This window comes from Aquila chrysaetos, unplaced genomic scaffold (assembly GCF_900496995.4).
Source record: "Aquila chrysaetos chrysaetos unplaced genomic scaffold, bAquChr1.4, whole genome shotgun sequence".
In the NCBI taxonomy this organism is placed as follows: Eukaryota; Metazoa; Chordata; class Aves; order Accipitriformes; family Accipitridae; genus Aquila; species Aquila chrysaetos.
Window position 1 is genome coordinate 157828 of NW_024470389.1, and position 23711 is coordinate 181538.

At 63.5% G+C, this 23711-nt stretch overlaps 1 protein-coding gene across 1 annotated transcript; it reads left to right on the plus strand.

Annotated features, from left to right (window-relative positions):
• Positions 1–17186, plus strand: LOC115338125 (myosin-7-like). The gene is given in 49 exon segments (XM_030006576.1): positions 1–81; positions 1202–1360; positions 1362–1410; positions 2293–2317; positions 2320–2435; positions 3534–3633; positions 3636–3689; positions 3812–3839; positions 4097–4208; positions 5085–5177; positions 5304–5367; positions 5466–5564; positions 5670–5773; positions 5850–5988; positions 6074–6192; positions 6301–6450; positions 6855–7025; positions 7171–7239; positions 7241–7481; positions 7565–7632; positions 7736–7823; positions 7959–8076; positions 8166–8289; positions 8449–8585; positions 8669–8693; positions 8695–8718; positions 8720–8797; positions 8902–8916; positions 8918–9028; positions 9107–9154; positions 9156–9350; positions 9612–9788; positions 9890–10035; positions 10132–10222; positions 11026–11415; positions 11505–11631; positions 11734–11852; positions 12321–12517; positions 12821–13004; positions 13262–13427; positions 13515–13639; positions 13722–14030; positions 14157–14360; positions 14520–14645; positions 14748–14877; positions 14880–15022; positions 15480–15575; positions 16678–16812; positions 16910–17186. Coding segments are annotated over 48 exon segments (5802 nt in total). The 5' UTR covers positions 1–81; positions 1202–1208; the 3' UTR covers positions 16931–17186.
• The last annotated feature ends 6525 nt before the right edge of the window (positions 17187–23711 follow it).

Below are 23711 nucleotides of genomic sequence, written 5' to 3' on the forward strand. Positions count from 1 at the left end.
GGTGGTTGTGTCCTGGACCAGGACCAGAGACTCCCGAGTCAGCACCGTGTGTCCTCCCCGACCCTGAGACCACAGAGAGAGGTGGGGCTGGGCACTGGGAGCACTGGGAGGGACTGGGAGGGAACTGGGGGGCACGAGGAGGGACTGGGAAGGGGTCTATGGGGGAACTGGGGGGAACTGGGAGGACACTGGGAGGGACTGGGGGGGGGAACTGGGAGGGACCGGGAGGGATGGGGTGGTACTGGTGGGTACTGGGAGGTGCTGGGGTGGGTTAAAGGGCAGGCACCATAAGGTACTGGGGAAATTGGGCTGAACTGGGGAGGAACTGGGAGCACTGGGGAGGAACCTGGAATGGGGATGGGGAGCAACTGGGAGCACTGGGGAGGAACGGGAGATGATGGGACCACCAAGGAAGGACTTGGGATGGGGTCAACCTGGAAGGAACTGGTTAAACTGGGAAGGAACTGGGAGAACTAGGAAGGAACTCAGAGCATTGGGGAGGGACTTGGGATGGGGATGGGTCAAGCAGGAGCAACTGGGAGCACTGGGGAGCAACTGGGAGCACTGGGGAGGAATGGGAGATGATGGGACCACCAAGGAAGGACTTGGTGGGGTCAACTGGGGAGGAACTGGGAGAACTGGGAAGGAACTGGGAGGAATGGAGGAGGGTTGGGAGATGGACTCAGGATGGAGATGGGTCAACCAGGGGGAACTGGGAGAACTGGAGAAGACTGGGAGATGATGGGTCCACCAAGGAAGGACTTGGGATGGGGTCAACCGGGGAGGAACTGGGAGCACTGGGGGAGGGACTGGGAGAACTGGGAGAACTGGGAAGGAGCTGGGAGCACTGGGGAGGAAGGGAGAAGGGTTGGGAGATGGACTTGGGCTGGAGATGGGTCAACTAGGGGGAACTGGGAGAACTGGAGAAGACCAGGAAATGATGGGCCCACCAAGGACTTGGGGTGGGGTCAACTGGGGAGGAACTGGGAGCACTGGGGAGGAACTGGGAGCACTGGGAAGCAACTGGGAGCACTGGGGAGGAAGGGAGAAGGGTTGGGAGATGGACTCGGGCTGGAGATGGGTCCACTAGGGAGAACGGGAGAAGACCGGGCAATGATGGGCCCACCAGGGACTTGGGATGGGGTCAACTGGGAAGGAACTGGGAGAACTGGAGGATCTGAGGCCCCCCTGCCCCGCCCAGCTCCGCCATGCCCAACGTGGAGATGGCCGAATTCGGGGAGGCGGCCCCGTACCTCCGCAAATCGGAGAAGGAGAGGTTGGCCGCCCAGACCCGGCCCTTCGACCTGAAGAAGGACATCTTCGTCCCCGACGAGAAGGAGGAGTTCGTCAAGGCCACCATCGTCACCCCGCGAGGGCGCCAAGATCACCGCCGAGACCGAGCACGGCAAGGTCGGGGCGGGGGGCGTGGCCCGGCCACCGCCGCGACCCCAAAACGGTGTCTCCGTCACGTGTGGGACACCTAGAACCCATCCCACCTTCTCTAGAAGCCAGGAAATATCTAGATCCCAGCCCATCTTCTCCAGCACCCAAGGGACACCCAGATGTTCTCCAGCACCCAAGGGACACCCAGACCTTCTCCAACACCCAAGGGACACCCAGACCCCAACCCACCTTCTCCAGCACCCCAGGGACACCCAGACCCCAAAGCACCATCTTAATCACTTGAGGGACACCCAGATGTTCTCCAGCACCCAAGGGACACCCAGACCCCAACCCACCTTCTCCAGCACCCAAGGGACACCCAGACCTTCTCCAGCACCCCAGGGACACCCAGACCCCAAAGCACCATCTTAATCACTTGAGGGACACCCAGATGTTCTCCAGCACCCAAGGGACACCCAGACCCCAACCCACCTTCTCCAGCACCCAAGGGACACCCAGACCTTCTCCAGCACCCAAGGGACACCCAGACCCCAACCCATCTTCTCCAGCACCCAAGGGACACCCAGACCCCAACCCACCTTCTCCAGCACCCCAGGGACACCCAGATCCCAACCCATCTTCTCCAGCTCCCAAGGGACACCCAGACCCCAAACCATCTTCTTAATCACTTGAGGGACACCGAGACATTCTCTAGCACCCAAGGGACACCCTGATCTTCTCTAGCTCCCAAGGGACACCTAGACCTTCCCCAGCACCCAAGGGACACCCAGATGTTCTCCAGCACCCAAGGGAGACCCAAACCCCAACTCCCAGCCCTACGGGTGGGGGGCAAGTCCTTGCCCCGCCCCCCCCCGCCACGCCCCATGACTTCCTCCTCCCCCCGAGCAGACGGTGACGGTGAAGGAGGACCAGATCATGCAGCAGAACCCCCCAAGTTCGACAAGATCGAGGACATGGCCATGCTGACCTTCCTCCACGAGCCCGCCGTCCTCTACAACCTCAAGGAGCGCTACGCCGCCTGGATGATCTACGTGAGTTGGGAGCCCGTGAGGTTCTCCTGACCCCACCTGGACCTCACGCACCCCTTCTTCACCCCCCCTTAGGCCACCCTGACCCAAGATGTCCCAACCCAAGTCCCCAAGGGCCACCCAAAACCAACATGTCCCATCCCTGGACCCCATGGGCCACCCAGAGCCAAGATGTCCCATCCCAAGACCCAAGATGTCCCAACCCTCCACCCCTCAGGCCACCCAGACCCAAGATGTCCCATCCCTGGACCCCAAGATGTCCCAACCCAAGACCCCAACGGTGACTCAGAGCCAAGATGTCCCAACCCAAGACCCCAAGGGCCACCCAAAACCAAGATGTCCCATCCCTGGACCCAAGATGCCCCAACCCCGGACCCCTCAGGCCACCCAGACCCAGGATGTCCCATCCCTGGACCCCAAGGGCCACCCAGAGCCAAGATGTCAAAACCCAAGACCCCATGGTTCACCCACACTCAAGATGTCCCATCGCTGGACACAACATGTCCCATCACAAGGGCCACCGAAAACCAAGATGTCCCATCCCTGGACCCCTCAGGCCACCCAGACCCAAGATGTCCCAACTCAAGACCCCATGGGCCACCCAAAACCAACATGTCCCATCCCTGCACCCAAGATGTCCCAACCCAAGACCCCTTGAGCCCCCCAGACCCAGGATGTCCCAACCCAAGACCCCAAGGGCCACCCAGACCCAAGATGTCCCATCCCTGGACCCAAGATGTCCCAACCCCGGACCCCTCGGGCCACCCAGACCCAGGATGTCCCAACCCAAGACCCCAAGGGCCACCCAGACCCAAGATGTCCCATCCCTGGACCCAAGATGTCCCATCCCAAGACCCCTCAAGCCACCCAGAGCCAAGATGTCCCAACCCAAGACCCAACATGTCCAAACCCAAAACCCCAAGGGCCACCAAGACCCAAGATGTCCCATCCCTGCACCCAAGATGTCCCAACCCCGGACCCCTCGGGCCACCCAGACCCAGGATGTCCCATCGCCACCCCCCCTTGGGCCACCCAGACCCGGGACGTCCCCTCCCGGTGGGGCGGCACCCGGTGGCCCTGACCCACCCGCCCCTTCTCCAGACCTACTCGGGGCTCTTCTGCGTGACGGTCAACCCCTACAAGTGGTTGCCCGTCTACAACGCCGAGGTGGTGGCCGCCTACCGGGGCAAGAAACGGAGTGAGCTCCGCCCCACATCTTCTCCATCTCCGACAACGCCTACCAGAACATGCTGACGGGTAGGGACCTCCCACCGGGACCCCATAACTGCTTCGATGTGGGGCAGAAGTGGGGCGGGAGATGTGGGGCGGGGCCAAGGCGGGCGTCAGAAACCTCACGCTTGTCCTACTCGCCCCACCAGATCGGGAGAACCAGTCCATCCTCATCACGTGAGTGACCTCATCCCTAAACATCGTATTAGCCCCGCCCACAGTAAGCCCCTCCTACTTTGTGCATACCCCTCCCCTCTCCCCCCTGGAGCCGCACCCACCGGCACGGCCAATCCACTTCTTCCCACCTGGACTTGTCTGCGGAGGTCCATAGTCCACCTACTGCAAGGCCCGCCCCCTTTCCAGCAAGGCCCCGCCCCTAGCACCATAGCCCCGCCTCCCAGCACCCAGGCCTCACTCTCATTGGCTGCCCCCAGCGGAGAATCCGGGGCGGGGAAGACGGTGAACACCAAGAGGGTCATCCAGTACTTCGCTGTCATCGCTGCCATCGGCGACCGCGGCAAGAAGGAGACGGGGGCCCCCGGCAAGGTGAGGGCACCGGGGGGGGGACACTGGTGTCTGGCCACCGCTCTGACACCCACCCACCCAACCAACCACTCACCCAACCAACTACCCAACCAACCAACCACCCACCCACCCACCCACCCACCCAACCAACCAACCACCCACCCACCCACCCACCAACCAACCAACCACCCAACCACCCAACCAACCACTCACCCACCCAACCACCCAACCCACCCACCCAACTACCCAACCAACCACCCAACCAACCATCCAAGCACCCAACCAACAACCCAACCACCCACCCACCCATCCAACCACCCAACCAACCACCCACCCACCTGTCCACCCACCCAACCACCCACCCAACCATCCAAGCACCCAACCAAACATCCAACCAACCATCCAAGCACCCAACCAACAACCCAACTACTCACCCACCCAACCAACCAACCATCCAAGCACCCAACCAACTAACCAACCACCCAACCAACCATCCAGCCAGCCACCCAAGCACCCAACCAAACCATCCAAGCACCCAAAACAACTAGCCAACCACTCAACCACCCACCAAACCACCCAACCAACGATCCAAGCACCCAACCAACCATCCAACCAACCACCCAACCACCACTCAACCACCCAACCAACCATCCAACCACCCAACCACCCACCCACTGAACCAACCAACCAACTAACCATCCAACCAACCAACCACCCACCCATCCAACGACCCAACCAACCACCCGCCCCAATCATCTCACCATCCAAGCACCCACCCCACCCACCCACGGCATCGACCCACCTCTCCATCCACCCCCCCCACCCGCCCACACCCCCTCCCCCCCGCCGTGACAGCCCCACCCCATTGTCCGTGTGTCCCGCCCCCCCCGTCACCAGGGCACCCTGGAGGACCAGATCATCCAGGCCAACCCCGCCCTGGAGGCCTTCGGCAACGCCAAGACCGTCCGCAACGACAACTCGTCCCGATTCGTGAGTGGGGCGGGGTCTACGACGGGGCGGGGTCTACGACGGGGCGGGGTCTACGACAGGGCGGGGTCTACGACGGGGCGGGACGCGCTGGCGGAAGGCGGCCGCCTCCATCTCCTGCTCTCCCAGGGCAAGTTCATCCGGATCCATTTCGGGGCCACCGGGAAGTTGGCGTCGGCCGACATCGAGACCTGTGAGTGGGTCGAGGAGGACGCCCGGTTGGCCGTCGTCCGTCCGTCCGTCCGCCTCCTCCTCCCAACCCCGCCCACCTCCTCTCCATCCCCGCCCCAGACCTCCTGGAGAAGTCCCGCGTCATCTTCCAGCTGAAGGCCGAGAGGAACTACCACATCTTCTACCAGATCCTCTCCAACAAGAAGCCGGAGCTGCTGGGTGAGTCACGCTCCCCGCCCTCCCTGTGGACACCTGACCCCGCCCCCTTTCCCGCCCCGCCCCGGGTGGCTTCCTGCCCGTCCCAACCCCGTCTTCTCCTGGCAGACATGATGCTGGTGACCAACAACCCCTACGACTACGCCTTCATCTCCCAAGGAGAGACCACCGTGCCGTCCATCGATGACGCCGAGGAGCTCCTGGCCACCGACGTGAGATGGGGGGCAACCGGGCGGTGGGCGGGGTGGTTGCCCGGAGAAGACCTCGCCCCACGGTTTCGCCCCACAGAGCGCTTTCGACGTCCTGGGCTTCACCCAAGAGGAGAAGAACTCCATCTACAAGCTGACGGGCGCCATCATGCACTTCGGCAACATGAAGTTCAAGCAGAAGCAACGGGAGGAGCAGGCGGAGCCGGACGGCACCGAAGGTGGGGTCCAATCGGGGTCAAGGGGCGGGAATCGGGGCGAAGCCCGTGGTCCTCCGGGTTCACGTCTTCTCCTCTGCGTCCTCAGAGGCCGACAAGTCGGCCTACCTGATGGGGCTGAACTCGGCCGATCTTCTCAAGGGGTTGTGCCACCCTCGGGTGAAGGTGGGCAACGAGTACGTCACCAAGGGGCAGAATGTCCAGCAGGTGAGGAGGACGTTGCCAAATCTTCCTCCTTTTGGGGTGGCACGGTGTCACCCCGGGCAAGGAGGACACCGAGAACCACCTCTCACCGCTGGGACGTCCCTCGGCCAGGTGATTTACGCCGTCGGGGCGTTGGCCAAGGCCGTCTACGAGAAGATGTTCAACTGGATGGTGACCAGGATCAACAACTCGCTGGAGACCAAGCAGCCGCGTCAGTACTTCATCGGCGTGCTGGACATCGCCGGCTTCGAGATCTTCGACGTGAGGCTTGGTTGACCTCATTGCGTTGACCCCATTGGGTGTTGAGTTGACTGCTGTTGACCCCATTGGGTGTTCACTTGACTCCGTTGGGTGTTGCATTCACCCTGTTGGGTGTTGATTTGATCCCGTTGACCCCGTTGGGCGTTCAGTTGACCCCATTGGGTGTTGTGGTGACCCCGTTGATCCCGTTGGGTATTGCATGGACCCCACTGGGTGTTGCCTTGATCCCGTTGGGTGTTGAGTTGATTCCGTTGACCCCATTGGGTGTTCTGGTGACCCCATTGATCCCGTTGGGTGTTGCGTTGACCCCATTGGGTGTTCAGTTGACCCCATTGGGTGTTGCGGTGACCCCGTTGATCCCATTGGGCGACACGTTGAGCCTCTGGGCCGTCCCCTCCCTCCAGTTCAACAGCTTCGAGCAGCTCTGCATCAACTTCACCAACGAGAAGCTGCAGCAGTTCTTCAACCACCACATGTTCGTGCTGGAGCAGGAGGAGTACAAGAAGGAGGGGATCGAGTGGGAGTTCATCGACTTCGGCATGGACCTCCAGGCCTGCATCGACCTCATCGAGAAGGTACCGCCTCCCCCCGGGCCTCCCGGGGGCGGAGGGGGCTCCCGGAGAAGGATCCTTCCCGGCGGAGCTCGCCAGGGACCCCGGCGGCGGCCGGCTGGGTGGCGCTGGGCGTCCTCCGTGGCCGACGAGGTCGTCTCCTCCCCAGCCCATGGGGATCATGTCCATCCTGGAGGAGGAGTGCATGTTCCCCAAGGCCTCGGACATGACCTTCAAGGCCAAAACTGTTTGACAACCACCTGGGCAAGTCGGCCAACTTTGGGAAGCCACGCAACATCAAAGGGAAGCCGGAGGCCCACTTCGCCCTCATCCACTACGCCGGCACGGTGGACTACAACATCCTGGGGTGGTTGCAGAAGAACAAGGACCCCCTCAACGAGACGGTGGTGGGGCTCTACCAGAAGTCGGCCCTCAAGCTCTTGGCCAACCTCTTTGCCAACTACGCCGGTGCTGATGCGCGTAAGGGGCATCCCCTTCCCGAGCGTCCAGGGTTCTTCCCCTCCCGTCCTTGACGTGTCTCATCTTTTCTTCTTCTCCAACAGCCATGGAGAAGGGGAAAGGAGCCAAGAAGAAAGGCTCCTCCTTCCAGACGGTTTCCGCCCTGCACCGGGTGAGGGTCCAGGGGTTAATGGTGGACCCCAGGGTGTGCTGGGGGTGGCCAACATGTGGTTGGGCTCTTCATTCCCTCCATCATCTCCTTCTCCACCCACCAGGAGAACCTCAACAAGCTGATGACCAACCTGCGGTCCACCCACCCGCACTTCGTCCGCTGCATCATCCCCAACGAGACCAAGTCTCCCGGTGAGCCAATCCCCAAGGGTTGATCTGAGAGGGTGGGGCCAAACCCAGGGACCCTGGCCAACGGCGGTGGCGGGGAGCAGCGCCGTGGGGCAAGCCTTGGACCCACCGGTCATGATGACCCCCCCCCCCCACTAGGTGTGATGAATAACCCCCTGGTGATGCACCAGCTCCGCTGCAACGGGGTGCTGGAGGGCATCCGCATCTGCCGCAAGGGCTTCCCCAACCGCATCCTCTACGGGGACTTCCGCCAGCGGTAGTAGACGTGGACCGTGGGGCGCGGGGAGGGGGCGGACAACCCCGCCGGGGCTGATTCGGGGCCGTCCCGCCCTCTCCCGCCCCCAGGTACCGCATCCTGAACCCGGCGGCCATCCCCGAGGGGCAGTTCATCGACAGCCGCAAGGGCGCCGAGAAGCTCCTGGGGTCCCTTGACATCGACCACAACCAGTACAAGTTCGGGCACACCAAGGTGAGGTCACGTGGTCTCCCCGAGGGCTCGTGGGCGTCATGGTCCCACAGTCCCCGTGTCCACCTGAGCTCCCTCCATCCACCCCACCGCCCACCCTCCACCGACCCACCAAACCCCCCCCCCCCGACCCGTAGCACTGACCTTCATCTCTCCTTGAAGGTCTTCTTCAAGGCCGGGCTGCTGGGGCTGCTGGAGGAGATGCGGGACGAGCGCCTGGCCCGCATCATGACCCGCTTGCAGGCCCAAGTCCGTGGTTTCCTCTCCCGGCAGGAGTTCAAGAAGATCCTGGAACGCCGGTGGGCGGTGGGGCGGCGGCGGCGGTGGGGTCCACGTGGGGTGGAAGCCCCTGGTGACCCCCATCTTGCTTTGCCCCACCCAGGGACTCGCTGCTGGTGATCCAGTGGAAACGTCAGGGCCTTCATGGGGGTTGAAGAACTGGCCGTGGATGAAGCTCTACTTCAAGATCAAGCCCTTGCTGAAGAGCGCCGAGACGGAGAAGGAGATGCAGGTGGGGCAGGGACGGAGAGGGTGGGCGGGCGGAGAGACGGAGGGGTACACGGGGAGGTGGGAGGAAGACGCGAGATTTACAGGGGACCTTCCTGCCTCCCGCAGACCATGAAGGAGGAGTTTTGGGCGGCTGAAGGAGGCCCTGGAGAAGTCGGAGGCCCGGCGGAAGGAGCTGGAGGAGAAGATGGTCTCGCTGCTGCAGGAGAAGAACGACCTTCAGCTCCAAGTGCAGGCCCGTGAGTGACGGAGATTGCCCCAGCCCGTCCGTCCTCCTTCCTTCCCCCTCCCCACCCACCTTCCCCCTTTCCAGGAGCAGGACAACCTCGCCGACGCCGAGGAGCGCTGCGACCAGCTGATCCAAGAACAAGATCCAGCTGGAGGCCAAGGCGAAGGAGCTGACGGAGCGGCTGGAGGACGAGGAGGAGATGAACGCCGAGCTGACGGCCAAGAAGAGGAAGCTGGAGGACGAGTGCTCGGAGCTAAAGAAGGACATCGATGACCTGGAGTTGTCTTTGGCCAAGGTGGAGAAGGAGAAACACGCCACCGAGAACAAGGTGAGGGTGGGGAGAGGCCTCGACCCCGAGCTGAGGGGACTTGAGTCAACTCAGCCTGGTTGGGTTGGGAAGACCCAAGGCTGGTTGGGTTGGGCTACATCAAGAAGACCCAAGGCTGGTTGGGTCATGAAGACCCAAGGCTGGTTGGGTTCTCCTACATCTCCTGACTTAGGCCCAGCTCAACCAAGAGCGAGAACAACCTCCTGCCTCTTGCCCTACCTCTGGCACCGAGCTGGAGGCCTGACGTTGCTCCTCCTGCAGGTCAAGAACCTCACCGAGGAGATGGCCGGGCTGGACGAGATCATCGCCAAGCTGACGAAGGAGAAGAAGGCCCTGCAGGAAGCTCACCAGCAAGCGCTGGACGACCTGCAGGCCGAGGAAGACAAGGTCAACACCTTGACGAAGGCCAAAGTCAAGCTGGAGCAGCAAGTGGACGACGTGAGTCCCGTCCCGCCCGTAGCTGGTCCCGTGGGGGGGGAAGGTCCTGCTGGGGTGGGTGTTTTGGGGGCTGATGGGGGGGGTCTCTGCCTCGCTCGCAGCTGGAGAGCTCGCTGGAGCAGGAGAAGAAGATCCGGATGGACCTGGAACGGGCCAAGAGGAAGCTGGAAGGCGATTTGAAGCTGGCTCAGGAGAACATCATGGACCTGGAGAACGACAAGCAGCAATTGGATGAAAGGCTGAAAAAGTAGCGCCCCTCCCACCCGCTCATCCTTTACCCATAATCCCGCTCTCTGCTGAGGACCCGGGAGCGTGACGGGCTGGCATTTCTCTCCCCGCCCAGGAAAGACTTTGAGCTCAACGCGCTCAACGCCAGAATCGAGGACGAGCAAGCGATCGCCGCCCAGCTCCAGAAGAAGCTGAAAGAGCTTCAGGTGAGGCGGAGGGGGAGGCGGGGCCAGCTTGTGGGCCAACCAGGAGGAGGGGCCGCTCCTCCCCCTTTTCTTCTTCCCACCTTTTCGAGAAGGACCTAGAGCGGCACGCCGCCCACCCCAGGTCTGGAGCTCAAGGCACGTCCCTTCATCCAACCCCTCCCCGTGATTTATCTCCCAGAAATGACTCCTGGGTTCCCAGGCGGGTTGTCTTTGGGGTGGGGTGAGCTGAACCAATGGGGCTGGAGCACTCGAGGTTGGTGGGGTTGCTCGAGGAGGGTCACCTGAGGTGAGCAGACCATCCGGGTCAGATCACGTTGACTCTGACGTCCTCAGAGAAGGTTGCGCTGAGCTGCCTGATCCAGGCAGGTCAAGGGTCGGTTGAGCTGAATGTCCTCAAGACTGGTTGAGTTGAAGAGTCTCCAGTTGGTTGGGTTGATTTTAGTTGAGTTGAAGAGTCTCCAGCTGGTTGGGTTGAAGAGTCTCCAGCTGGTTGGGTTGAGTTGAAGAGTCGCCAGCCTGTTGGGTTGAGCTGCGTTAAGTTGAAGAGTCTCCAGCTAGTTGGGTTGAAGAGTCTCCAGCTGGTTGGGCTGCCTTGAGAGGAAGAGTCTCCAGCTGGTTGGGTTGAGTTGAAGGGTCTCCAGCTGGTTGGGATGAGCTTTGTTGAGTCGAAGAGTCTCCAGCCGGTTAGGTTGAAGAGTCTCCAGCCGGTTAGGTTGAAGAGTCTCCAGCCGGTTGGGTTGAGGCGAGCGGATGAGTTGGGCGGAGTCGAGCCCGACGACGCTGTCCCTGTCCCCGGACCACAGGCGCGGATCGAGGAGCTGGAGGAGGAGCTGGAGGCGGAGCGGACGGGCAGGGCCAAGGTGGAGAAGCTGCGCTCGGAGCTGTCGCGGGAGCTGGAGGAGATCAGCGAGCGGCTGGAGGAGGCGGGCGGCGCCACCTCGGTGCAGATCGAGCTCAACAAGAAGCGGGAGGCGGAGTTCCAGAAGATGCGGCGGGACCTGGAGGAGGCCACGCTGCAGCACGAGGCCACGGCCGCCGCGCTGCGCAAGAAGCACGCCGACAGCGTGGCCGAGCTCGGCGAGCAGATCGACAACCTGCAGCGCGTCAAGCAGAAGCTGGAGAAGGAGAAGAGCGAGCTCAAGCTGGAGCTGGACGACGTCGGCTCCAACATGGAGCAGCTGATCAAGGCCAAGGTAGGAGTTGGGTCTCCAACCATGAAGGGACAACTCTTCTGTCACTCTCCCTACATTCCCTTTCATCTTCCTGCCCTTCCTGTCTCCAGGCCATCCTGGAGAAGATGTGCCGCACCATGGAAGACCAGATGAACGAGCACCGGACCAAGTCCGAAGAGGCTCAGCGCATGGTCAACGACCTCACCACCCAACGGGCCAGGCTCCAGACCGAGAACGGTGAGGGCCTCGCTCTTCCCCGTCCCAATCGCCAAGCCCGTGCCCAGTAGGGCGGCTTTGGGGTCTCTCCAGCGAGTGATTGTCCACCTTTCCACCCCGCAGGTGAGCTCTCCAGGCAGCTGGAGGAGAAGGAAGCCTTCATCAACCAGCTGACGCGAGGGAAACTCACCTACACCCAGCAGCTGGAGGACCTCAAGAGGCAGCTAGAGGAAGAGGCCAAGGTAGGGCTTCGTTGGGGAGGTCGGTGGGGCTGGAAGACACCATCAAGGTCAAGGGTGAGGTTGGTTTGGGACTGGGGCGCAGCGTGAGCCTGACCTCCCAGCGGGAGAAAACGACTTGAGGGTCCTCAGGAAGTTTGGTGGGGTTGGTGGGTCTTCAAGCAGGTTGGGTTGGGTTCATCCCGAGGAGGTTGGGTGGGTCTACAGAAGGTCTACGGAAGGTTGGGTTGGTCCCGAGGAGGTTGGGTGGGTCTACAGAAGGTCTACGGAAGGTTGGGTTGGTCCCGAGGAGGTTGGGTGGGTCTACAGAAGGTCTACGGAAGGTTGGGTTGGTCCCGAGGAGGCTGGGTTAGGGTCTACAGAAGGTCGGGGAGATGAAGACCAGCTCTTAGTGGCTTGGAGAACCCCAAGAGGGCTCCAGCTGACGTGGACCCGGGGGTCCCACCTTCTCCTCGCCGCCCCCCGCCCCAGGCCAAGAACGCGCTGGCCCACGCCCTCCAGTCGGCCCGGCACGACTGCGACCTGCTGCGGGAGCAGTACGAGGAGGAGACGGAGGCCAAGGCCGAGCTCCAGCGCTCGCTCTCCAAGGCCAACTCCGAGGTGGCGCAGTGGCGGACCAAGTACGAGACGGACGCCATCCAGCGCACCGAGGAGCTGGAGGAGGCCAAGTGAGTCACCTCCCCACGGACGCCGAGGCTCTCCCGTGGGTGGCGGCGCCCGCTTGGTCTTGCCGGCCGCCACCGCCCCTCTTCCCTCAAGCAGCCACCGCCCGGCACGTCGGGCTGCTTCACGCGGGGCAGGTCTCGAGCCCAACGTGGGACCTCAAAACCCGTTTCGAGCAACCTAGACCGCCCGCGGCCCTCACGCGTCCTCCCGCCGCCTTCCCCTCAAGCGTCTTCGTTTCGCGGGCGACCGAGCGGCCGGGCTGGCGGGGTCACGCGCGGGTTTCTCCCCTGCTTTCCGCCCGGTAGGAAGAAGCTGGCCCAGCGGCTGCAGGAGGCCGAGGAGGCGGTGGAGGCGGTCAACGCCAAGTGCTCCTCCCTGGAGAAGACCAAGCACCGGCTGCAGAACGAGATCGAAGACCTGATGGCGGACCTGGAGCGGTCGAACGCGGCCGCCGCCGCCCTGGACAAGAAGCAGAGGAGCTTCGACAAGGTTGGGGGCGCCAAGGACGGGTGGGAGGAGGAGGAGGGTGGGAAGGGGGCGGAGCGACGCGGGGCCCACCCATCGTGCCCACCAAAGACGGGCAGGAGAAGAAGCCCAGAAGAAAGGCGGGCGACTGCGAGGGGCCGTGTCTCGGCAGAGCTTCACGTCCCACCAGGAGATTGCTGGGGAGAGGAGGAGGAGGATGGCGAGAGGGCTCTTCGTGGGGGAAGCAGCTGGTGACGAGGGTCCTGGCGGTGTCCCCGTAGATCTTGTCCGAGTGGAAGCAGAAGTTCGAGGAGTCGCAGACGGAGCTGGAGGCGTCGCAGAAGGAGGCCAGGTCCCTCAGCACCGAGCTCTTCAAGCTGAAGAACGCCTACGAGGAGTCGCTCGAGCACCTGGAGACCTTCAGGAGGGAGAACAAGAACCTGCAAGGTGAGACCCCGGGGCGCGCCCGTCCCCCGCCCGCCCCGCTCTCCCCCGCCGCCTTCCCCGTGACCCGGCGGGCTCTCCCCCGCGCAGAGGAGATCTCGGAGCTGACGGAGCAGCTGGGCGCCAGCCACAAGACCGTCCACGAGCTGGAGAAGGCGCGGAAGCAGCTGGACGCCGAGAAGCTGGAGCTTCAAGCCGCGCTGGAGGAGGCCGAGGTGAGCCGAGGCGCGTCCCCGCGCCTCCCCGTCTCCTCCCGGTCTCCTCCGGGGTCCCCGACGTCCTCTCCGTGCCCCCCAGGCCTCTCTGGAGCACGAGGAGGGCAAGATCTTGAGGGCCCAGCTGGAGTTCAACCAGGCGAAGGCGGACTACGAGCGCAAGCTGGCCGAGAAGGACGAGGAGGCGGAGCAGGCCAAGCGCAACCACCTGCGGGCGGTGGACTCGCTGCAGACCTCGCTGGACGCCGAGACCCGGAGCCGCAGCGAGGCCCTGAGGCTGAAGAAGAAGATGGAGGGCGACCTCAACGAGATGGAGCTCCAGCTCGGCCACGCCAACCGCCTGGCCGCCGAGGCCCAGAAGCAAGTCAAGACCTTGCAGGGCTACCTCAAGGTACCCGTCGGCCGGCCGGCCCCCGAGGAGGCGAGGCGTCGCCGTCCCCGCCGCCCCGCGGCGGCGGCCCCCCCCCTTCCCCGCCCTCCCCGCTCACCGCCTTCCCCTCCCCGCGCCGCCCGGCAGGACGCGCAGCTGCAGCTGGACGACGCGGCGCGGGTCAACGAGGACCTGAAGGAGAACGTCGCCATCGTGGAGCGGAGGAACGGCCTCCTGCAGTCGGAGCTGGAGGAGCTGCGGGCGGCGGCGGAGCAGAGCGAGAGGGCCCGCAAGTTGGCCGAGCAGGAGCTGGTCGAGGCCGGCGAGAGGGTCCAGCTCCTCCACTCGCAGGTGAGACCTCCCGCGGCTCCGAGGAGAGAGCTCGCCTCCGTCCGGGGACGCTCCGGCCCCGGAGAACCCGGGGGCGCGGGCGGCCGCCGGGGCGGCTCGCCGAGAGCGGAGGCGGGGGGCTCGGGGGGCCGGCGCGGGACGCTCCGTTCTGTTCCCCAGAACACCGGCCTCATCGGCCAGAAGAAGAAGATGGAGGGCGACGTCTCCCAGCTGCAGGCGGAGCTGGAAGAGGCCGTCCAGGAGTGCAGGAACGCCGAGGAGAAGGCCAAGAAGGCCGTCACCGACGTGAGTGCCGCGGGGGGACCCGCGCCTCGGGCGCCGTCCGGCCCGGGGGGACGGAGAAGGCGCCCGGGGCCTCCTCCTGCCATCGCTTCTCTCCTCGGGCAGGCGGCCATGATGGCCGAGGAGCTGAAGAAGGAGCAGGACACCAGCGCCCACCTGGAGCGGATGAAGAAGAACACGGAGCAGACCATCAAGGACCTGCAGCTGCGGTTGGACGAGGCCGAGCAGTTGGCCCTCAAGGGGGCAAGAAGCAGCTGCAGAAGCTGGAGGCCCGCGTCAGGGAGCTGGAGAACGAGCTGGAGGCCGAGCAGAAGCGCAACGCCGAGAGCGTCAAGGGCCTCCGCAAGTCCGAGCGGCGCGTCAAGGAGCTCAGCTACCAGGTGGGGCGGCCCGGAAGGTCGCCCGCTGGCCCCGCGGCCGCAGCGACCTCCGGCCGACGCCGTAGCGCGACCTAGAACGCGGTCGACCCGGTGGCCGGGGGGACGCGGGTTACCCAGCCCACCCGCTGCCTCCACGTCCGACGCCGTAGCGCGACCTAGAACGCGGTCGACCCGGTGGCCGTGAGCCCCCCAGGCCGCCTCCCGCCCTCCCAGCATCCCCAGGGTCTTTGCGTGACCCAGAACCTCACGTGGGACCTCGGCGGGGCCAAGAAGCCGCCTTCGCCCTGCGGGTCAACCCCACCTTCTGCCCCATGGCCGAGGCGACCCACAGATCTCGAGGGGTTCCGCTCCCCCCGCCCCAGAACATCGTTAATCGTCTCCTGACCCTAATTGCTCTCGCGGTGCCCCGGAGCACGGATGGGTCCGGGTCCTGACCCACACGTGTCTCCCCTGGCAGACGGAGGAGGACCGCAAGAACCTGGTCCGGCTGCAGGACCTGGTGGACAAGCTCCAGCTGAAGGTCAAGGCCTACAAGCGGCAGGCGGAGGAGGCGGTGAGCGCCGGGGGGGCGGCCGTGGGGCCACCCCCTAGGGGGGAGTGGGGCGGGGCTGGGGCGCAGGAGAGGGCGGGGGAAGTCCCAGGGGACCTGGACATGGCGTGGTGAAGGGGTGGGGAGGGTGGGTCAAGGGAGAGATGGAGGGATGATGGTGGGGTGGATGAAGGTTGGTTGGATCGGTGGAAGGTGGGAGAGATGGTTGGTTGGATGGTTGAGTGGATGGTTGAGTGGATGGTTGAATGACGGGATGGAAGGATCCAACCCGGGTTGCTTGGGCGGATGGAAGGTGGGACGGGTGGCCGGTTGAGTGGCTGGAAGGTGGGACAAGTGGCTAGAAGGCTGGCTGGATGGAGGGGTGGTTGGGGGGATGGATGGACGGATGGGTGGGTGGATGAATGGTTGGGTGGATGGCTGGAAGGTTGAGTAGATGGCTAGTTGGATGGTTGAATGGATGGAAGGTGGGACAAGTGGCTAGAAGGTTGGATGGATGGATGGACGGGTGGATGGATGGACAGATGGGTGGCAAGTTGAGTGGATGAGTGGTTGGATGGTTGATTGGATGAGGAGATGGTTGGTCGGATGGTTGGGTGGATGGTTGGGTGGATGGATGGCTGGTGGGATGGTTGGGTGGATGGCCAGAAGGTTGAGTAGATGGCTAATTGGATGGTTGAGTGGATGGTTGAGTGGATGAGGAGCTGGTTGGGTGGGCGGGTGGATGGAAGGTTGAGTAGATGGCTGTTTGGGTGGTTGAGTGGATGGAAGGTGGGACAACTGGCTAGAAGGTTGGGATGGCTGAGCGGAAGGTTGAGTAGATGGTTGATTGGATGAGGAGCTGGTTGGTTGGATGGCTGGCTGGTGGGGTGGGTGGTTGGATGAGGAGCTGGTTGGTTGGATGGCTGGGTGGATGAAGGCGGGTTGGAGGGCTGGAAGGCGGGATGCTTGGCTGGATGGTGGGACAGAGGGAACACTAAGAAGCGCAGACAGATGGACAGCTGGACGGCCGGTAGGACAGCTGGACGGGTGGCAGGCGGGACAGCTGGACGGGTGGATGGGGGGCAGCCCCACTGACGCCCCCCCCCGCCCTCTCCGCCCCGCCCAGGAGGAACAGGCCAACACCAACCTGGCCAAGTTCCGCAAGGCGCAGCACGAGCTGGACGAGGCGGAGGAGCGCGCCGACATCGCCGAGTCCCAGGTCAACAAGCTGCGGGCCAAGAGCCGCGACATCGGCGCCAAGGTGGGACCTTCCCCCCCCCCCCACGGCCGCCCCACGGCCGCCCCACGGCCGCCCCCTTGCCCCACGCTCACGCGCCCTTCTTCTCTTTCTCCACCAGAAGGGCCTCAACGAGGAGTGAAGCTCTGGCCCTCCAACCGTCCCCCCGGACCCCTAACTGCCCCACACCCCCCCTCCCGGCCCCCCAACCTCGGTGGGCCAATAAAAACCGTCAAGCAGCAGCGGTTTGTGTGGGGCTGCGTTTGTGGGGGGGGGGGGTGGGGGCGAGGGTTGCCCCACGGCGTGACGCCAACGGTCCCACGGTGCGGCATCCTCAAGATGGCCGGAGCTGACACAAGATGGCCGACCGCCGTGCAACACGGCGCGCCCCACGGTGCCCCACAGCCTCGACCTGCCCCATGGCGCATCTCGACCTGCCCCACGGCGCAACACGACCATGACCTGCCCCACGCCGATCCCACGGCCACACTGTGGGGAGAGACACGCCCGGGGGCAGATGTGGGGCTGGGGAGGGAGGGCGGGGCCCTGGGGGGTGGGGGGGGCAGCGGTTGTGACCCACACGTGTGGGGCAGAGTTTGGGGATCGCCCTCTGGGACCTACTGGCTCCCAAGGATGCGGCTTCTCCCGCTGCAGGTGCCGATGTCTGCCCCACGCCGTCCTGTCCTCCATGCCCCACCATCTCCTGAAGATCCCACCATCTCCCCACGTCCCACCATCCCTCCACGTCCCACCATCTCCCCACATCCCACCATCCCTCCACGTCCCACCATCCCTCCATGTCCCACCATCTCCTGAAGGTCCCACCATCTCCCCACATCCCACCATCCCTCCACGTCCCACCATCCCTCCACATCCCACCATCTCCTGAAGGTCCCACCATCTCCCACATCCCACCGTCTCCCCACATCCCACCATCCCCTCAAGTCCCCACCGTCTCCCCACGTCCCACCATCCCTCCATGTCCCACCGTCTCCCCACATCCCACTATCCCTCCATTTCCCACCATCTCCTGAAGGTCCCAACATCTCCCCACATCCCACCATCCCTCCACATCCCACCATCCCTCCACGTCCCACCATCCCTCCATGTCCCACCATCTCCTGAAGGTCCCACCATCTCCCCACGTCCCACCATCCCTCCACGTCCTACCATCCCTCCACGTCCCACCATCCCTCCACGTCCCACCATCTCCTGAAGGTCCCACCATCCCTCCCACGTCCCACCATCTCCCCACATCCCACCATCCCTCCACGTCCCACCATCCCTCCATGTCCCACCATCCCTCCACGTCCCACCATCTCCTGAAGGTCCCACCATCTCCCCACATCCCACCGTCTCCCCACGTCCCACTATCCCTCCATTTCCCACCGTCTCCCCACGTCCCACCGTCTCCCCACCGTCCCACCATCCCTCCATGTCCCACCGTCTCCCCACATCCCACTATCCCTCCATTCCCACCGTCTCCCCACGTCCCACCGTCTCCTGAACGTCCCACCATCCCTCCAAAGGGGTCCGGGAGGGATGGACGTTCTTTAAGAAGGAAATCTTAACGGCTCAGGACCAGGCTATTCCCCCGCGCCGCGAGTCGAACCGCCGAGGAAAACGACCGGCCTGGCTGAACGGGGAGCTTTTGCTGGGAGTCAGGAAAAAAAGGAGAGTTTATCATCTCCGGAGGAAAGGGCGGGCAAGTTGGGAGGAGTACGGGGATCTTGTGAGGTCATGCAGAGAGGAAATTAGAAAGGCAGAAGCTCGGCTAGAACTAAATCTGGCCACTGCCGTAAGGGACAACCAAAAAGGTTTTTACAAAGACGTTAACAGTAAAAAGAATCCCAAGGAGAAGATCTATCCTTTAATGGGTACAGAAGGGGACGTCGCCACCAGAGGTGAGGAAGAGGCCGAGGTGCTTCACGCCGCCTTTGCCTCAGTCTTTAATCGGGAGACCGGTCATCCTCAGGGTACCCCGCCCCTGAGCTGGAAGGTGAGGATGAAGAGCAGAACATCCCCCTTCATCCAGGAGGAATTAGTCAGGGACCTCCTACGCCGTCTGGACACTCACGGATCTATGGGACCCGGCGGGATCCGTCCAAGAGTACTGAGGGAACTGGCAGGTCCTGCTCGGCCAACCTGATCTCCTCCTGTGACCATGTGACCCGCCTAGCGGATGAGGGAAAGGCCGTGGACGTTGTCTACCTGCACTTCAGCAAGGCCGTTGACGCCGTCTCTCATGGCATGCTCCTGGAGAAGCTGGCGGCTCCTGGCCCGGGCGAGTGTCCTCTTCGCTGGGTGAAACGCCGGCCGGACGGCCGAGCCCAGAGGGTTGCGGTGATGAAGAGTTAAATCTGGTTGGGGAACGGTCACGAGTGGTGTTCCCCAGGGCTCGGGGTTGGGCCGGTTCTGTTTAATGTCTTTATCCATGACCTGGATGATCTTTATCCATGACCTGGATGATCTTTATCGATGACCTGGACGATCTTTATCGATGACCTGGATGATCTTTATCCATGACCTGGATGATCTTTATCGATGATCTGGATGATCTTTATCCATGACTTGGATGATCTTTATCGATGACCTGGATGATCTTTATCCATGACCTGGATGATCTTTATCGATGATCTGGATGATCTTTATCCATGACTTGGATGATCTTTATCAATGACCTGGATGATCTTTATCCATGACCTGGATGATCTTTATCCATGACCTGGACGAGAAGATCGAGCGCACCCCCGGCAAGTTTGGTGACGACGCCAAGTTGGGAGGGAGGGTCGATCCGCTGGAGGGTAGGGAGGATCTCTGGGGGGATCTGGACAGGCTGGGCCCACGGGTTGAGGCCAATCGTACGAGGTTCACCAAGGCCGAGGGCCGGGTCCCGCGCTCGGGTCGCACCGACCCCGCGCAGCGCTACCTTTTTTCTGAAAGAGACATTTAACAGATTTATCTCGCCGTCCAGCTGTCTGCGAACGGGCAGACTCACCGCCGTGTGCCGACCTCCGAGAACTCGCCGAACGAAAACCGTGTCAACGCGGAGAGAAGCGGCCGCTTGCACAGCAGCCGCTGTTGGCGCGGCCCAAGCGGCCATCGTTAGCGCAAAGCAGGACGTGGAAAACGGTCGAGAACAATAATAGTGAACAATCCTTTCCGAAGGTACCCAAACAAGCGCCGACTCGAGGCTACAAACTCGGCGCAAATCGGGGTTTCCGGAGCGTACGGCCGGAGCGTTAAGACACAAACGCGCGCCATATTCTTCATTTAACGTCACCGAGAGGTTCTCGCCGAGAGCGACGCCTCTCCGGCCCAACGCGCCGGGACCGCCGGCGAGGCGACGCCTCGAGCCCCGGCTTCGGTTTCGGGCCCCTCGCTACGGGAAAGACGTCGAGGTGCCGGAGCGCGTCCGGAGAAGGGCGCCCGAGCTGGCGAAGGGGCTGGAGCGCAAGGAGAAGGGGCTGGAGAGCCGGCGAGGGGCGGCTGAGGGACCCGGGGCGGCTCGCTCGGGAGAAGAGGAGGCCGAGGGGAGACCTCGCCGCTCTCGCGACGCCCCGAGAGGAGGTCGCGGCGAGGGGGGTGCCGCGCTCTGCTCTCGGGTAACCGGGGGTAGGAGAGGAAGCGGCCGCGAGCCGTGCCGGGGCAGGTTTGGGTCGGATTCGGGGAAAAACGTTCCTGCCGCGAGGGCGGTCAGCCGCCGGACCAGGCTGCCCGGGGCACTCGGTGATCTCGACGGGCTCGTCCGACCTCGACGAGCCTCCGATTCTCCGTCCTCCCCGCCCCCGCCCCCCCCCCGGGTCCGTCCCCCTCCCCCGCTCTCGCCGCCCCGTGACCGACCCCGGGGGACGCGGGACCGCGGCCGTGGGGGGAGGGGCTCCACAGGGGCCCCGGCGGGTCCCGTGGGTCTCGGTGGGGCCCTATGGGGGCTCTGTGGGCTCTATAGGGCATCTGTGGGGCTCTATAGAGGATCTATGGGGCCCTATAGGGGCTCTATGGGCTCTCTGGGGTCTCTCTGGGGCCCTATAAGGGCTGTATGGGGCTCTATAGAGTCTCTATGGGCTCAATAGGGCATCTGTGGGGCAGTATAGGGCATCTATGGGGCCCTATAGGGGCTCTCTGGGTTCTATAGGGTCTCTATGGGCTCAATAGGGCATCTGTGGGGCAGTATAGGGCATCTATGGGGCCCTATAAGGGCTGTATGGGGCTCTATAGGGTCTCTATGGGCTCAATAGGGCATCTGTGAGGCTCTATAGGGGATCTATGGGCTCTCTAGGGCATCTATGGCGCTCTCTAGGGCATCTATGAGGCTCTATAGGGGCTCTGTGGGCTCTATGGGGGCTCTGTGGGCTCTATAGGGCATCTGTGGGGCTCTATGGGGGCTCTGTGGGGCTCTATAGGGTCTCTCTGGGTTCTATAGGGTCTCTATGGGCTCAATAGGGCACCTGTGGGGCAGTATAGGGCATCTATGGGGCCCTATAGGGGCTCTATGGGCTCTCTAGGGCATCTATGGGGCTCTATAGGGGCTCTGTGGGGCTCTATAGGGTCTCTAGGGCATCTATGGGGCTCTCTAGGGCATCTATGGGGCTCTATAGGGCATCTATGGGGCTCTATGGGCCCCTATAGGGTCTCTCAGGGGCTCTATAAGGTCTCTATGGGCTCTCTAGGGCATCTATGGGGCCCTATAGGGGATCTATGGCCTCTCTAGGGCATCTATGGGGCTCTCTAGGGCATCTATGGGGCCCTATAGGGGATCTATGGCCTCTCTAGGGCATCTATGGGGCTCTCTAGGGCATCTATGGGGCTCTATGGGCCCCTATAGGGTCTCTAAGGGGCTCTCTAAGGTCTCTACGGGCTCTATAGGGCATCTATGGGGTCTCTAGGGCATCTATGGGGCTCTCTAGGGCATCTGTGGGGCCCTATAGGGGATCTATGGCCTCTCTAGGGCATCGATGGGGCTCTCTAGGGCATCTGTGGGGCCCTATATGGGTTCTATGACCTCTCTAGGGCATCTATGGGGCTCTCTAGGGCATCTATGGGGCCCTATAGGGCATCTATGGGGCTCTATGGGCCCCTATAGGGTCTCTGAGGGGCTCTATAAGGTCTCTATGGGCTCTCTAGGGCATCTATGGGGCAGAGGGGGGTTCTATGGGGCACAAGGGGGGGAGGGACTCGGCTCGGCCCTCCCCCCCCCGCGGGAATGTGTCACCCCGTGCGTCGCGGGGACACTTGTCACCTCCCCGATGACAAAGTGGACGCCGTGTTCGGGGCCGGCTGCCAGCCCCCCCCCCTCCTCCTCCTGCTCCCATCCCAGCCCCACGGCCGGCCCCACGGCGCCTCGTTCGGGAGGGGAACGAGATAACGAATCCCCCCACCATGTCCCGATATAGACCTGGCAGCGCGAGGTGTCACCACCCCGCGGGTGATGGGACATTGGCCAGGGATTGCCGGCGTCCCAGCCCCATAGACACCCCACACATCAGGCATCCCAGGCGTCCCAGCCCCATAGACACCCCACACATCAGGCATCCAGGCATCCCAGCCCCATAGACACCCCACAGATAGAGGAATGAGGCGTCCCAGCCCCATAGACACCCCACACATAGGGGTCCCAGGTGTCCCAGCCCCATAGACACCCCACACATAGAGGAATGAGGCGTCCCAGCCCCATAGACACCCCACATGTCGGGGTCCCAGGGGGTCCAGCCCCATAGAGACCCCACACATAGGGGAATGAGGCGTCCCAGCCCCACAGACACCCCACACATAGGGGTCCCAGGGTTCCAGCCCCACAGACACCCCCCACATCCCACCCCTCGCTCTGCCCCATAGATCACGCTGCAGGGTGGGTACGTGGGGCCAGCACGCCTGGAGCCCCAGAGGGACGCCGTGGGGCTGGGGAAGGGGGGGGGGCTGCCCCCCCTCCTCCTCCTCCCCCCCCTCCCTTATCAGCCCCCCCCCCAGGAATGCTCCTCCCCCCCCCCTGCCCCACGGCGCCCTATAAAGGCCGTGGGGCTGAGGGGCCGCGGTAGGTCCCGGCGTGGGGCAGAGAGAGAGAGAGAGAGGGTGGGGGGGATGTGGGGTGCGGATCTGGGGGGCAGAGGGGGGATATGGGGGGGATATGGGGTGTACAGGGGGGCTATGGGGCACGGGGGGCTATGGGGCACAAAGGGGGTCTCTAAGGCATAAGGATCTATGGGGCACAGGGGGGATATGGGGTGTACAGGGGGGCTATGGGGCACAGGGATCTATGGGGGCACAAGGATCTATGGGGTGCAGGGATCCATGGGGCACGGGGATCTATGGGGCACCCGGGGGGCTATGGGGCACAAAGGGGGTCTATAAGGCATAAGGATCTATGGGGCACAGGGGGACTATGGGGCACAAAGGGGGGGCTGTGGGGCTCACAGGGAGGGCTATGGGGCACAAAGGGGGTCTATGGGGCACGGGGATCTATGGGGCACAGGGAGGCTATGGTGTGCACGGGGGGGTTATGGGGCACAAGGAGGGTCTATAAGGCATAAGGAACTATGGGGCACTGGGATCTATGGGGCGCAGGGATCTATGGGGTGCATGCATCCATGGGGCGCAGCCCTCCCCTCCCCACGCCCCCCCAAGCTCCCTCCAGCTTACTTGCCAGACCCACAGGCTGCAGGTGAGGACGGCGCCGTGGGGCAGAGTGGGGCTGGGCGCTTCGGGGGGGGGGGTCTGGGATAGGGGCGCAGGCGTCGCTATAGGCTCGGCGCATCGCTATGGGGCGGGGGGGGGGGGGGTTGCATGTGGGGCTGGGGGTGGCTATAGGGGTCCAGGCATGGCTATGGGGGTCCGGGCATGGGGCCAGACGTCGCTATGGGGCCAGACGTCGCTCTGGGGGGTCCGGGCATCGCTATGGGGCAGGAGAGGTTCTGCGTGTGGGTGGG